A 13,326-nucleotide genomic window follows, 5' to 3' on the forward strand; every position below is an offset into this window, starting at 1 on the left:
GGTGCGGTAGGGTGCTGTTCAGGCCAAACCCAAGCCCTTGTCAGGGCACCCAGAAAGGTTGGAGAGAAATCGAGAGGGGAGCTGCTTCCCCCTAGGAGAATCTGTGCTTGAAAAGCCAGCTGTGGGAACCACCCGCCTGCCCCCCACAGGACAGAGGCCTCTCTGGCCCCAGAAGGCTCTCTCTTTTTATTTATTTACTTGTTTATCCCCCTCCCTTTGTTTGCACTTCCTGTCTGCTCTCTGTGTCTGTTCGTTGTATGCTCAATTTCTTTTTGGGAGGCACCAGGAACCAAAACAGGGACCTCCCATGTGGGAGGAAGGGGCCCAGTTGCTTGAGGCCCTTGCTTCTTTGTGTCTCTCGTTGCATCTCCTCGTTGATTCAGCTCGACCTGCTAGCCCATCTCGTGAGCTGGGCACCCAACTGCTTGAGCCACACCTGCTCCAGGAGCCTCACTTAAACCGTCGGACAGTGCGGCAAAAGATGGGACGATTCCAGGCCGCCCCTGTCTTAGCTTACAGGGCTGCTGTGAGAAATCCCACACACCAGTTGGCTTAACAGGAAGTTCCTGCCTCACAGATTTGGAGGCCAGGAGTCCAAGGTCAGAGTGTCGCCAGGCCGTGCTCTCTCCCGGAGCCTGTCGTGCTCTGGTGCTGCCTTGCCGCCGCCGTGGGCTTCCTCGGCTCACAGCGCTGCCTCCATCACGTGGCTTGCTCTCGCCCGTGCTCACTCTCTGGCTTCTTCTGACTGTTTGTGTCGTGTTCTCAATTGAGCCTGCACCTTAGCATCATGGGTCCCGTTTGCAAACGGTTCATCCCATGGAAGCGGGGGGGACTAGGGCTTGAGTCCCTCTATTGTGGGGGGCAGGATTCAGTCCCTAGCACCACCCAAGGCCCGGGGTGAGGCGGTGGCGGGCAGGCGCCAGTCAGCCTGGCTGGCGGGTCCACGGCGCATGCTCTCCCCCCGCAGGCTGCCCCCCAGACTACGTGCCCCCGGAAATCTTCCACTTCCACACGCAGTCGGATGTGCAGCTCTACGGCATGATCTACAAGCCGCACGCCGTGCAGGCGGGCAAGAAGCACCCCACGGTCCTCTTCGTCTATGGAGGCCCCCAGGTGGGTGCCGGCCCTGCCCCTCGGCTCCCAGTGCTGGGGCGCGTGGCGGCCCTGGCAGGGGAAGGCCCTCCCGGGAGGCCCCGCCAGTCCCCCGGCAGCCTCCCGTCTCTGCACACACCCCACCCTCGCCCTCGCCCCCCCGAGAAGTCTCCCCGAGTCCCGTGATGTGACCCGCACTCACTCCCAGCCGAGGCCACAGCCCGTCCACTAGCTAAGGGGACGCCGAGCGGGCTGGCAGCTGGGCTCCTTCCATGCCAGCGGCTCGCCCCCACGGGCGATCCCGCCCCCTGGGAGGTTGTCACTACTGCTGGGGGGCAGTGGCACTAGTGCAGCCAGCATGGAGCAGCAGAGGCCTCCCCACGCTGCAGTGCGCGGGACGCCCCCACGCACGGGAAACAGTCTGGGCCAAGGGGAGCCCTGATAGGAGCCCGGCTGCTCAGAGCAGACAACTCCCAGCCCGCCCACCCCACCAGATCTTGCACTTGTTTTTTTGTTTTAAGAAAACTGAGCAGTACAAACCAGGGAGTACGGCTGAACCCATGAGGGAGCATTCTCGGGGAGGGGCTGAGCAGGGAGCCTGAGCTGGACCTTTCTCAGGAGCACAGGGCCCCAGAAGGGGTGCACTCCTCACCCCAGAACCCATCTGGGCCTCTGTCGCCCGTACGATGGAATTCAGACGCCTTGGTTCGGCTCCCTGCTGCCCCCCTGCCCACCCTGCCTGGCGTCTGCTGAAGAGGAGACGCCGGCCACGCTCAACGCCTGCCCTCCTCGTGCCGCCTTCCTCCCTCTCAGGTGCAGCTCGTGAATAACTCCTTCAAAGGCATCAAGTACCTGCGGCTCAACACGCTGGCGTCCCTGGGCTACGCCGTGGTGGTCATCGACGGCCGGGGCTCGTGTCAGCGGGGGCTCCGGTTCGAAGGGGCCCTGAAAAATCAAATGGTAACTCGGCTTCCTGGTTGCTTCTGGGCCCTTACTGGGCTGGGCGGGTGCAGGGTGCAGAGGCGGCTCTGGGCGCACCTCCCTGATATGGACAGGGCGGCCTCTTAGAAGCAAGAGGGACATCCCACTTTGCGGCTCAGCATGTCTACATCCCCTGGTTCCACAGCCACGGTCGGAAAAGAGCTCGGCTCATCCGGACTCTTTGGTACCAGCCAGGTTGACGGGATCCCAAGAAGGGGAGGTGCCTGAGGCCTGGGGGGAGCAAAGACAGGTGGCCGATAAGTGATGCTGACGGAAGTGCAGTGGCGGCCGTGACTGTGGTGGCGGTGATCATGGCGGTGGTGAGGTCGTGGTGGAGATGGTGGTGCTGGTGCTGGAGGTGGAGGTGGAGCTGGTGATGAAAGTGGTGGTGGTGGTGGTAGTGATGGAGCTGGTGATGATGGTAGTGATGGTGGCTGGTGGTGGAGCTGGTCATGGTGGTTGTGGTGATGGTAATGATGGTGGTTGTGGTAGTGATGGTGGTAGTGGTGGTTAAATAGTGATGGTAGAGGAGGTGGTGGTGGTGATGAAAGTGGTGATGGTGGTGATGGTAGTGGTGGTGGTTGATGGTGGAGCTGGTCATGGTGGTGACGGCAGTGATGGAGCTGGTGATGGTAGTGGTGGTGGTGGGGATGGTCACGATGGTGATGATGGTGGTGGTGGTGATGAAGGTGGTGGTGGTGGTGATAGCCGTGATGGCGGTGGTGGAGCAGGTGATGGTGGTGAAGCTGGTGATGGCAGTGATGGTGGTGGGTGGTGGAGCTGGTGATGGTGATGGCAGTGATGGAGCTGGTGGTGGTGATGGTGGTGGTGGAGGAGGAGGTGGTGGTGGAGGAGGAGGTGGTGGTGATGCGCTGGTGATGGTGGTGATGGTGGAAGAAGCGGTGGTGGTGACGGGGTGGTGACGATGGTGATGGTGGTGATGGAGCTGGTGATGATGATGGTGATGTCAATGGAGGTGGTGATGGAGGAGGTGGTGATGGAGGAGATGGTGGAGGTGCTGATGGCGGTGATGGAGGTGGCGAGGGTATGAGCTGTTTATTGAGCCTCAGCACCCAGGCCTCTGAGGACAGGACACCGTCCCGTTTCATCCTCACGCCCACCTACAGACAGGTCCTCTCAACGCTAACGTCCCCATTTGACAGCTGAGGAAACAGGCCCAGAGAGAGGGGGCAGAGCGGGCCTGGCTCCAGTTCCGTCCTCCCCGCGCCGCCCCTGGGGGCTGCTGGCTCCCGGGCGGGGCGGGCTGGCAGCCCAGGTGCGGGAGGAGGGCTGACGCGGGCGGCCTCGTCCCCAGGGCCAGGTGGAGATCGAGGACCAGGTGGAGGGCTTGCAGTTTGTGGCCGAGAAGTACGGCTTCATCGACCTGAGCCGCGTCGCCATCCACGGCTGGTCCTACGGGGGCTTCCTGTCGCTGATGGGGCTGATCCACAAGCCCCAGGTGTTCAAGGTGGGCCCCGCCCCGGCCCCCTCCCCGCCGGCCCCCACGCCCCCTGCCGCTCGGGCCCGTCCCCCCGGGGGAGGCACGGCAGGAGCCTTGCCACGTGGCTGTTTCTCCCCGCAGCCGCCCCATGGGGACCAGCCCCCCTCCTCCTTGCCCGCCACCACTGATCCCAGGAGCGCGTCCAGCTGCACAAAACCCCGCCAGCAGCTCTCGGTGGGAGGCTGAGCCCGGGACCCCCGCCTCGGAAGGGCAGAGGTGGGGCATGGTGTGAAGAGCGGCGGGGGAGGGCCCTGGCCGGCCGCCCCTGTCCACGGGCCCCGCGGGGCGGCGGCGGCGAGGCGGCGGCGCAGGCAGGAAGGAGGCAGGGGCTGCCGTCCTCGGGGAGACACGCTCCGAGGGCCCCCCAGCCACCCCCGTGTGCATGACAGCCCCCAGTCCTCGGGGGAGGCCCCGGGACGGCCGGCCGAGCGCCGGCTCCCGGGACCCAACACGCTTCTCTCTCTCCACCCCGTCCGCCACGTCCTCAGGTGGCCATCGCAGGTGCCCCGGTCACAGTGTGGATGGCCTACGACACAGGGTACACCGAGCGCTACATGGATGTCCCCGAGAACAACCAGCATGGCTACGAGGCTGGCTCGGTGGCCCTGCACGTGGAGAAGCTGCCCAACGAGTAAGGCCCCTGCGCCCCCGCCCACAGGAGCCCCCGTGACCCGGCAGGCCGGCCTCCTTGCCCCCTCCCTGCGGGCCTCACCGCCCCCCACCAGCCTGCGGGCCCCAGCCCCTGTCTTCCAGCCCCCGCTGGGGGCGCTTCAGGAGGCAGGGAAGGAAAGAGAGCGCCCCCCGTTCCCTGGCAGGCTCCCCAAAGCCCTTGCCCGCGGGTCAGCCCCCAGGAGCCCAGGGCAGCCTCAGCCCGGTCTCGACGCTGCACCTTCCGTGCTCCGACCCCACAAGGCTCAGAATGTAGGTGTTGACAGCAGCCGCCACGTCCGGGCTTCAGGGACCAGCGCACACGTCCCGTTCCCTGCTTTCGTGTTAGCTGTTTTCCCTGGTTGGAAGGAAATGGCACCGCTGGCCCTGGCAGCCTCCCCTGCCGCACCTTCTCCCCCCTCTACCCAAGCTGCCCGTCGGAACCACCGGAGATGCTTAAGAAACCATCTGATGGGACGCAGAGATAGCTCAGTTGTTGAGGTTCTGGGTTCGATTCCTGGTACCTCCTAAAACCAAACGAATGAAAAAACCCACTCTCATTGGGGAGCAGGTGTAGCTCAGTAGTTGAGCACCTGCTTCCCATGTACCAGATCCTGGGTTCATTCCTGGGTTCAGTCCCAGGGCCTCCTTTAAAAAGACAAGAAATGAAAATTAAAATCCTCCCCCGGTCCCCCTCCCAGGCGTGCTCTTTTTGGGGTGCAGCCTGGGCTCCCCAAGAGTTCTGCTGTGCAGCCAGGCTCGAAGCTCACTCAAGACCTGCGCTGTCTGATTCCAGAGCCACTGGCCACGTATGGCCGTTTAAGTTCAAGTTCATGTTAATTAAAATGAACCGAGATAGGAAATTCAGTTTCTCAGCCACACCAGCCACATTCCAAGTGCTCAAGAGCCCCGCATGGCAGGTGGCGGCTGTATCGGGCAGCGCAGCTCTAGAGCGTTCCCATCATCGTGGCACTGTTCCAGAAGGTTCCCCGTAGCTCAGGGCCCATTCCTCGCGTAGGTGCGCAACCCTGCCCCGGTGACATGGTGGGTGGGAGAAGGAGGGGGCAGCCCGTGCCCCAGCAGCCAGCCTCAGCCCCCGCCCACCTTTCCTCCAGGCCCAACCGCCTGCTCATCCTCCATGGCTTCCTGGACGAGAACGTGCACTTTTTCCACACCAACTTCCTCGTCTCCCAGCTGATCCGAGCAGGCAAGCCGTACCAGCTCCAGGTGGGTGGGCCGCGACACCCCCCGAGCCCAGGCTGGCCCGTGTCTCCTGCCTGGCCGCACCTCGCCCGGTCCTCGGCGCCGGGAGCCCTTGGGAAACAGCACAGGCCCAGCCCCGCTCACGTCCAGCGGGCAGCAGTCAACATCGCCAGAGTGCTCGCGCAGGCACAAGTTGCGTTTTAGACCCGGGCGTGCACTTGGGAGGAAGTGTACCCGGCACGGAAAGCCCCTGCCAGGGGTCAGAGATGGATTCCCAGGGGAGGTTATGTGAAGAGGGACCTAAGGATGGAGTTACACCTGGGAGCCAGTGTGGACAGCCCGGGCAGAGGGAGGGAGCAGCTCATGGGCCAGGTGGGGGTGGGCAGGGCCTTGTCAGTGAGGGGCGGGGCCTTGGCAATTAGGGGGGCCTTGTCAGTGAGGGGAGGGGTCTCAGCAGTAAGGGGCTGGGCCTTGGTGAGGGGCGAGGGTCTTGGCGGTAAGGGGTGGGGACTTAGCAAGAGGGGTGGAGCCTTGATGAGGGGCGGAGCCTTGAGCAGGATTTCAGCAGTAGGGGTGGGGCCTAAGCCATAAGGGGCCTTGATGAGGGATGGGGTCTTGGCAGTAAGGGGTGGGGCCTTGATGGGCAGGGTCTCGGCAGCAAGGGGTGGAGCATTGATGGGCGGGGACTCGGCAATACGGGGTGGAGCCTCGATGGGGCGGGGCTTCAGCAATAGGGGCGGGGCCTCTGCTGGCAGCTGGCTTTGCCCTAAGGGGAGAGGTGCCAGCCCGAGTCTTGGTGCCTGTCTTCCTCCATTCCAGCAGCGTCCCTCAGGCTGCCCTGTGGGGAGGGGCCCATGGGGGCGGGTGGGACCCAATAGGAGGTGGTGGCCCTGGCAGGAGAGGGAGGCCTGAGGGGCAGAGGGAGGTGCTTTGGAGGCTGAAGGGGTCCATCACCACGGGTCGCCTCCATGCGCTCTGGCCTGTCCTCGGGAGCTTCGGTTTGCACTTAGCAGAGGGGAAACCGAGGCTCACAGAACAGGAGGGACAGAGCTGGGCAGGGATTCAGCCCAGGGTCTCGGGGACCTTGGGGCCTGGGCAGTCCCAGCGGTGCACAGGGTGGGGCTGAGGGAGGGGGCTCCCCTGAGAGAGCGAACCCCCCCAACCCCCCTCCCCCACACACACACACAGCACCCACGCTGCCCCGCCTGTGAGGGTCTTGGACCTTGGTCCTGGAGCCAAGTGTGTCACTCCCGTGCACTCCTGGCACCTGTGGGTGGGCCTGGCTCCCTGCTGGAAGAGATTGGGCTGGAAGAGGTTTAGCTGGGAGGTGGGTGGGGGGTGTCTGCCGATTGCCGGCCCCCAGGCCCTTTTGATTTGCATGTCACATCCATCCACTGTCCTGTGCCAGCCTGGGGCTGCGGTTGGGAGCCTGCTGAGTTCCAGACAGACCCCCTCCTGCCCTCCCAGCCCCAGGGGCAGAGGAAGTGCCCAGGCTGCTAGGACGCCGCCCGGCATGGGGGCGGGGAGGAAGGCAGGCAGGCAGGGGGCCATCAGGGGCCTGGTGCCGTCAGGGTGTCCTGGCAGAGCTCCCCGCAGGTAGTGGGTGTGGCCGGAGGTGTGAGCATCCAGGGAGGGCTGAGGAAGGGAGGAGTGAGGAGGGGAGACCCTGGGCGGTTCAGCACGCTCCTTGGGCCATGGGTCATCTGGTCCTAGAGAGATGGCAGGTTTCAGGAACTCACTCCTGCCTTGTCGGTGGGAAGAGGCAAGGGAGGGACAGCCTGACTGGTCCCCCCACCCCAGCCCCAGTGCGAGCTGGGCCGGGTTCTTTGGGAGTTGGTGGAGCAGGTTACGCCTGTCCCCCGAGGCCCCAGGAGGCAGTGGGGAGCTGCTGAAGGCTGTGTCATGCCAGAGCAGAGGCCTGGGTCCCCGCCGCCGTCAGCCCGGGACAGCAGCCTGGTTGGGGCTCGGGGCTGGCTCTGTGCTTACGGCGCTTGACGCGTACTAGTCACTGTTCTTCTCTGGGGAAGGGTTTTCCTTTGGGTGATAAGAGGGCCCCAAGGCAAGCAGAGTGGCCCAGAAAACACTTCACAAAGTTGAGCGAGGCAGTCCTGGAGGCCAAGGGCGTGGTGTGCTGCAGTGAGGACTCAAACAGCCATGAGGCCGGACCCCCTGGTCCTCCCACCAAGAGCAGCTCCTCACACCCTGGGGGGACACACGGTAGTTTTTTTTCAGTGTTTTATCAATGTGAACGCTCAGCACGTTACAAATGTTACCTTAGTGAACCCCATTTTCAAGGGGGGAGCACAGTCAGGAGGTTGTCACTGGCCCCACGTCACACATGAACTTGGTGGCAAAAGTGGGATCTGCGCCCAGGACTGCCCACTCCGGAGCCGTGCTTCTCCCTCCTCGCCACCCCCTGCCCCAGGAGGAGGGTGCTGGGGCGGGAAGGAGGGGAGGAGCCGCGGGGTGTGGGCGGTGCAGGTGGCAGGGCATGGCCCTAGTGCTGCCTTCTCTCTCCACCCAGATCTACCCCAATGAGAGGCACAGCATCCGCTGCCCTGAGTCTGGCGAGCACTACGAGATCACCCTGCTGCACTTTCTCCAGGAGCACCTCTGAGCCCGGCCCCACGGGCCCCTGGCCCGCCCGCCCGCAGCCTTCACGTTCAGAGCACAAGTGGCGCCCCTGCCCCCGTGGGCCACTGGCAGGAGAGCCCAGGGGCCCCGGTGCGGCGCCGCCTCCTGCCGCCCCCACCGGCCAGCCACCCGCCTTTGCCGACCGAACGCCTTCAATTATTTTTCTACCGTTCCCGTTTCCTCGCCTGCTGCTGCTTCGTCACCAGGACAGAGAGAGGGAGGCCAGTTTCCAACGGCAGCTCCCCAGCCCGCCCCCCGCGGCCCCTGTCCTCTCGTGGCTTCCTGGGAGAAGGGGATCGGAGCTCCACTGGGCACCAGAGAATTCAGAGCTGGGGCCACCAGGGCCAGGAGGGCTTGGGAGCAGCTGGGCCAGGTCGCCCGGTGCTGTCCTGTCAGCACCCAGAGGCTGCAGCACCTGAGCACCCTCTGCCCCGGGCGCCCGGCGGCCTCTCCGTGCCCAGTGGGACGGCCGCCCTCCCCAGCAGACGCATGTGCTTGCCTTCTGCCTTCTCTTCCCCCACCCTGCTTTTCCTTCGTGTTTTTTTTTTTCCTGAGGGAGTGCGCAGTTTTCCTAATTATTTAAAAGACAAAAAGCGAAGTCGGGCCTGCTGCCGAGCAGGGGCTTCAGGCCACCCCTGTCCGAGCCCTGCTCCTCCCAAGCCCGCCGTGGAGGGCTGGCCGGGGAGCTGCGCGGGGCGCTGCCCCCGCCACCGCGCCCGCGCCCGCCGAGCTCCAGTTCCCTGCTGGTCAGTGGCCACCCGCCCCACGTTTCTGCCTGGCCCCTACGAAGTGGGGTTCTGGGGTCAAGGCTTGAACCCCACCCCCACCTCAGGTCCCCCCTGCCCCTTCCATCCCCCCTCCCCGCCAAGAGTTCTGCCAGGGGCGGGCCAATGGAAAAAAAAAACAAAAAAGGAAAAAAACACAGAAAAAAAACAGAAACAAGCCACCTCTACATATTATGGAAAGAAGATATTTTTGTCAATTCTTATTCTTTTATAATTATGTGTGTAAGAAGTAGACTCATTAAACAATTCCAGATGGAAACTCTCGCCCCACGCGAGGCCTCTTGAAGCCGGTCGCGGGTCCTCTGAGCAGGAGGGGGCCGGGGGTGCGGCCCTGCGGGAAGATGTCCCTCATCGGGCTGATGCACCGGGCGCCGTCCAGGCCAGCCTCCCAGGGCAGCCTCCTCAGCAGGGGGAGAGGTGGGTGGCCCGCGCATACCAGGGCTGCCCGCTCATGTCCCAGGGAGGGACTGGGCACCGGGCGATGCCCACGGCCCGGCCCTGCAGGCTCACCGGGCGCCTCCCCGACGCCAGCTGTCCTGGCACGTCTGCGACTCGCCCAACGCCTCGACTCTACTTAGGGGCGACGAGATGCCAACCAGGGAGGGCAGGGCAAGGCACACCCGGCCTCCGGTTGATCTGCCCCAGCAGCCAAGACTACGGGGCCAACCAGCCGCTGTGCAGACGACACACACCAGTGACGGCCTTGCGTCGCCAGCAGCGCGGGTGGGCGCCCCTCCACTCCATGTTCGCCCAATCCTTCAGAAAGCGCGACTCTCTTTGCTTTTTTAATTTTTTTACGTCGAATACAAAAGGATGTACAGTATACGGAAAAGATGCCCTCCCTCCCCAGAGCCAACTACCCCTCATCTTTATTTTTATTTTTTAAATGGAGGTTACAGGGAGTGAACCCAGGACCGCGTTGACAGGAAGCAGGCGCTCAACCAGTGAGCTACATCTGCTCCCCCCTCTTCGGCACCTCCTTTCAGGGACAGGCTACGCATAAATACACGTGCGCAGGTGGCCACCTATACGTGTTAATGGGTATTTTTCCCTTACTCTGCCTTGATGGTTGGAGCCCATTATTCCTCAGTGTTTTGTTAACACCTGCGTTCTATTCGCAGTGCAAACGTGCCTTAGTTGTAGTTCGCCGGGCCCCAGTCTGGATATGTAGGTTATTTTGGACTTTGTCCAAAATATCAGGGGCCAGCCAATTTTTTCTATAAAGAGTCAGATAATACATATTTTAGGTTTTGTGAGCTGGACAGTGATTAGAAAGAGCATCTTTTGAACAATGCTTTGTTTTGTTTTAATCCCTTCGGTGTGGTTATTTTTTGGGGAGGCAAAAAGGAAAAACAAAAAATTCAGGGTCTTTCTGAAAAAGAGCAGACAAAACAAAACAGCTTGCACTTGAAATACCTTGCAAAGTCACAGTAAAGGCCTCCCCAAGACCTGCCCACGGACAGGCTGAAGGTCAAGCACGGAAGAGGGAAGGGGAGGCGCAGCAGCATGGGGCCGTGTTGAGCAGCCCTGGCAAAAACAGCCCAGGGAGAGGAAGGCGGCCCTGGAACTTCTGGAGTCAGTTTCCTCCCGACGGGTCCAGAGCAGGTAGGCGTAAATGGGAAGACACTTCTCTTTGCTAGCAGGCATCTCAGCTCAGAGCAGGCTGCCGCAGGAGGGAGCAGTGCCCAAGCGGCAGCCTCCATCCAGGTGGAGCGGGCAGGGGCGGGGAACAGTGACTCGAGTGTCTCAAGGTGCCACAGAGCCTAGCTGCGGGGTCTTCTAAGATGTTCTCTTGTCGGATGTGTAGAAAAGCCACTTTACGCCTCGACACTCCAGACCAGCCTTTTGGTGCCTTCTTGAAACTTGAAGCAATTTGTGATCACAAATTACTTCCTTCTATAGGTGAAAACCTGAAATTTCTCTTTTTCAATTGTGGAAACACATATACAACATAAACTCATCCTATCTCCACCACTCCCAAACACCATTCAGTGGAACAAATTACAATCACTATGTTTTGTGTGTTTTTTTTTTTTTATTTTAAAGATTTATTTTTTTTTATTTTATTTTTAATTCCTCCCCCTCCCCCAGTTGTCTGTTCTCTGTGTCTATTTGCTGCGTCTTGTTTCTTTGTCCGCTTCTGTTGTCCAGCGGCATGGGAAGTGTGGGTGGCGCCATTCCTGGGCAGGCTACACTTTCTTTTGCGCTGGGCAGCTCTCCTTACGGGGCGCACTCCTTGCGCGTGGGGCTGCCCTATGTGGGGGACACCCCTGCGTGGCAGGGCACTCCTTGCGCGCATCAGCACTGCGCATGGGCCAGCTCCACACGGGTCAAGGAGGCCCGGGGCTTGAACCGCGGACCTCCCGTGTGGTAGATGGATGCCCTAACCACTGGGCCAAGTCCACTTCCCTACAATCACTATGTTGCAGTACCCTCACCACCTCCCATTACCAGAACTTTCCCACCTAACCCCACAGAAACCTTACACATTATGCTTAAACGCCCCGTTTCCCTCTTCCCCCGCCCCTGGTAACCTGCATTCTACTTTTCCTCTCGTTGTATTTGCATATCCTAGCTTTTTCAAAGAAGTGGCCTCAAACAGCATCTGTCCTTTTGTGTCTTCCTCATTTCACTCAACACGATGTCTTCAAGGTTCATGCATGTTGTAGCGCGTCTCAGAACTTCATTCCTGCTTAAGGCTGAAAAATACTCCAATGTATGGCTAGACCACATTCCATGTATCCATTCAGCACCTTCCGGCTATTGTGACTAAGGCTGCAATGACACCTGGGATTTCTTCACTGCGTTATCACCGTGTAATGTGGACTGAATGCTGCATCCTGATTTGGGCCCGTTCTTGGTCCTGGTCCACCAGTGTGGACTGATTGTGAGTAGGATCTCTTCAAGAGGTGACTTCAGTGAAGGAACTGCCCTACTGAACCAGGCTGGCATTTCATCGGGATTACTGGAGTCCTTTATAAATGGAGTGAAAATCAGACGGAGAGAGAAGTCAGTCGTGGAGAGCAGCCAAGAGCTGTAAGTCAGTGGAACCCGGAAGAGAAAGGTGAAGGTGTAGCCTTATGACGGAAAAGCCAAGAACCAAGGATCTCTGGCTGCCAGCCTTGGAGTGTCACTGTCCTTGGGGAGAAAGCATCACCTTGCTGACATCTTGATTTTGAACTTCTCCTAGCCTCAAAATCACAAGCCAATACATTCCTGTTGCTTTAGTCAACCCATTGCATGGTGTTTTAGCAATCAGGAAACAAAAACCACCAGTGACAGCTACTATTTAAAGTTCTTTTCTTGAGCCAAGATTGGTGCTAGGGACTTGACCAATTCTCCTGACATTGGAGGAGTGGAGGTAGCTCAGTAGTTGAGCGCCTGCTTCCTCTATGTGAGGTCCTGGTTTTAATTCCCAGTACCTCGTTTTAAAAAAAAAAAAAAATCTTCCTGACAACCCCTTAAGGTAGGAATTGCTTTCTTTGTACCTTTTTTCCTTTCAATAATTTTAGACTCAGAAAAATTGCAGAGTTCCCAAACCCCTTCCATCCAGCTTCCCCTAATACACCTTACATAACCAGGGTCCAAACCAGGCTATTTTGAGATGAGAAAATTAACATCAGCACAATCCTATTAACGAATCTACAGACTTCATTAGAGTTTTGCCAAATCTCCCACTGATGTTCTTTATCTGGCCCTGCACCCAGCCCAGGCTACCGAGGTCCGCTAGGTACCTCATCTCCTCAGTCAATGGTTTCCCAGACTCTGTCTCTATGACTTGAGCCCCGCGCCTTTATCTTGTGGAACGTCCTTGCATTTGGGTTTGTCTGATGGTTGCTCTCCACTAAAGTTTAACAGATTTTTGGCAAGAATCCCACAGAACCGAAGGCTCTTCTTCAGTGCCTCTCATCGGTGGGGCCATCATGTTACTGTCTCCTTACTAGCAGCGTTAACTTTCTTTCTTTTAGTCTTTTTGGGTTTTTTTTTTTTCATTTTTTTTTTAAGTGCCATTAACTTGGGTCGCTGGAATAAAGTGGTGTCTGCTGGGCTGCCCCGCTGTAAAATGACTCTTTTCCCCGTTTGTAATTGATAAGCGTCTTGGAGGGGAAGTGCTCTGGGACCACGCAAACATCCTGTTTCTCATCCTGATTGCCCCCCCCCCCAATTTTTCGCATCCATCCATGGTCACCCTGCAGCAATGAGGCGTTGTGCCCACTACTGATGTTTCCCTCATTCCTTCTGTATTCAGTAATCGACAGGGCCGTGGCAGTCACAAGGCTCCTAAGCGCGGACGACTGTACCCGGAGCCCACAGCCCTCCAGGGCCGCCCAAGAAAAGCCCCCAGGACTTCCCAGCCCGCCCTGGCTCCCGGGCCCAAGATGGCGGCCCGGAGGGGGGTGGGGCGCCGCCGGGTCACGTGGCCCCCGCCGCCGACGTGGCCGCCGGCGAACGCCCCACGTGTCCCTCGCCGGACCCCGTCGG

At 60.1% G+C, this 13,326-nt stretch overlaps 1 protein-coding gene across 4 annotated transcripts in view; it reads left to right on the forward strand.

Annotated features, from left to right (window-relative positions):
• DPP9 (dipeptidyl peptidase 9) overlaps positions 1-9,103 on the forward strand; it is a 46,814-nt gene extending 37,711 nt beyond the window's left edge. For 3 of the 4 annotated variants that reach the window (XM_004464223.4, XM_004464224.4, XM_023590438.3), the window contains 6 exons: positions 968-1,113; positions 1,906-2,052; positions 3,389-3,541; positions 4,063-4,205; positions 5,338-5,449; positions 7,950-9,103. In XM_004464223.4, coding sequence (XP_004464280.2) covers positions 968-1,113; positions 1,906-2,052; positions 3,389-3,541; positions 4,063-4,205; positions 5,338-5,449; positions 7,950-8,042 — 794 coding nt within the window. In that variant the 3' untranslated portion in view covers positions 8,043-9,103. Of the gene's footprint in view, positions 1-967; positions 1,114-1,905; positions 2,053-3,388; positions 3,542-3,655; positions 3,791-4,062; positions 4,206-5,337; positions 5,450-7,949 lie in introns of all 4 variants that reach the window. The other variant, XR_011646568.1, reaches the window with a different exon arrangement.
• Positions 9,104-13,326: the final 4,223 nt, after the last annotated feature.

Source organism: Dasypus novemcinctus, chromosome 19, assembly GCF_030445035.2.
Source record: "Dasypus novemcinctus isolate mDasNov1 chromosome 19, mDasNov1.1.hap2, whole genome shotgun sequence".
NCBI classification, from domain to species: domain Eukaryota; kingdom Metazoa; phylum Chordata; class Mammalia; order Cingulata; family Dasypodidae; genus Dasypus; species Dasypus novemcinctus.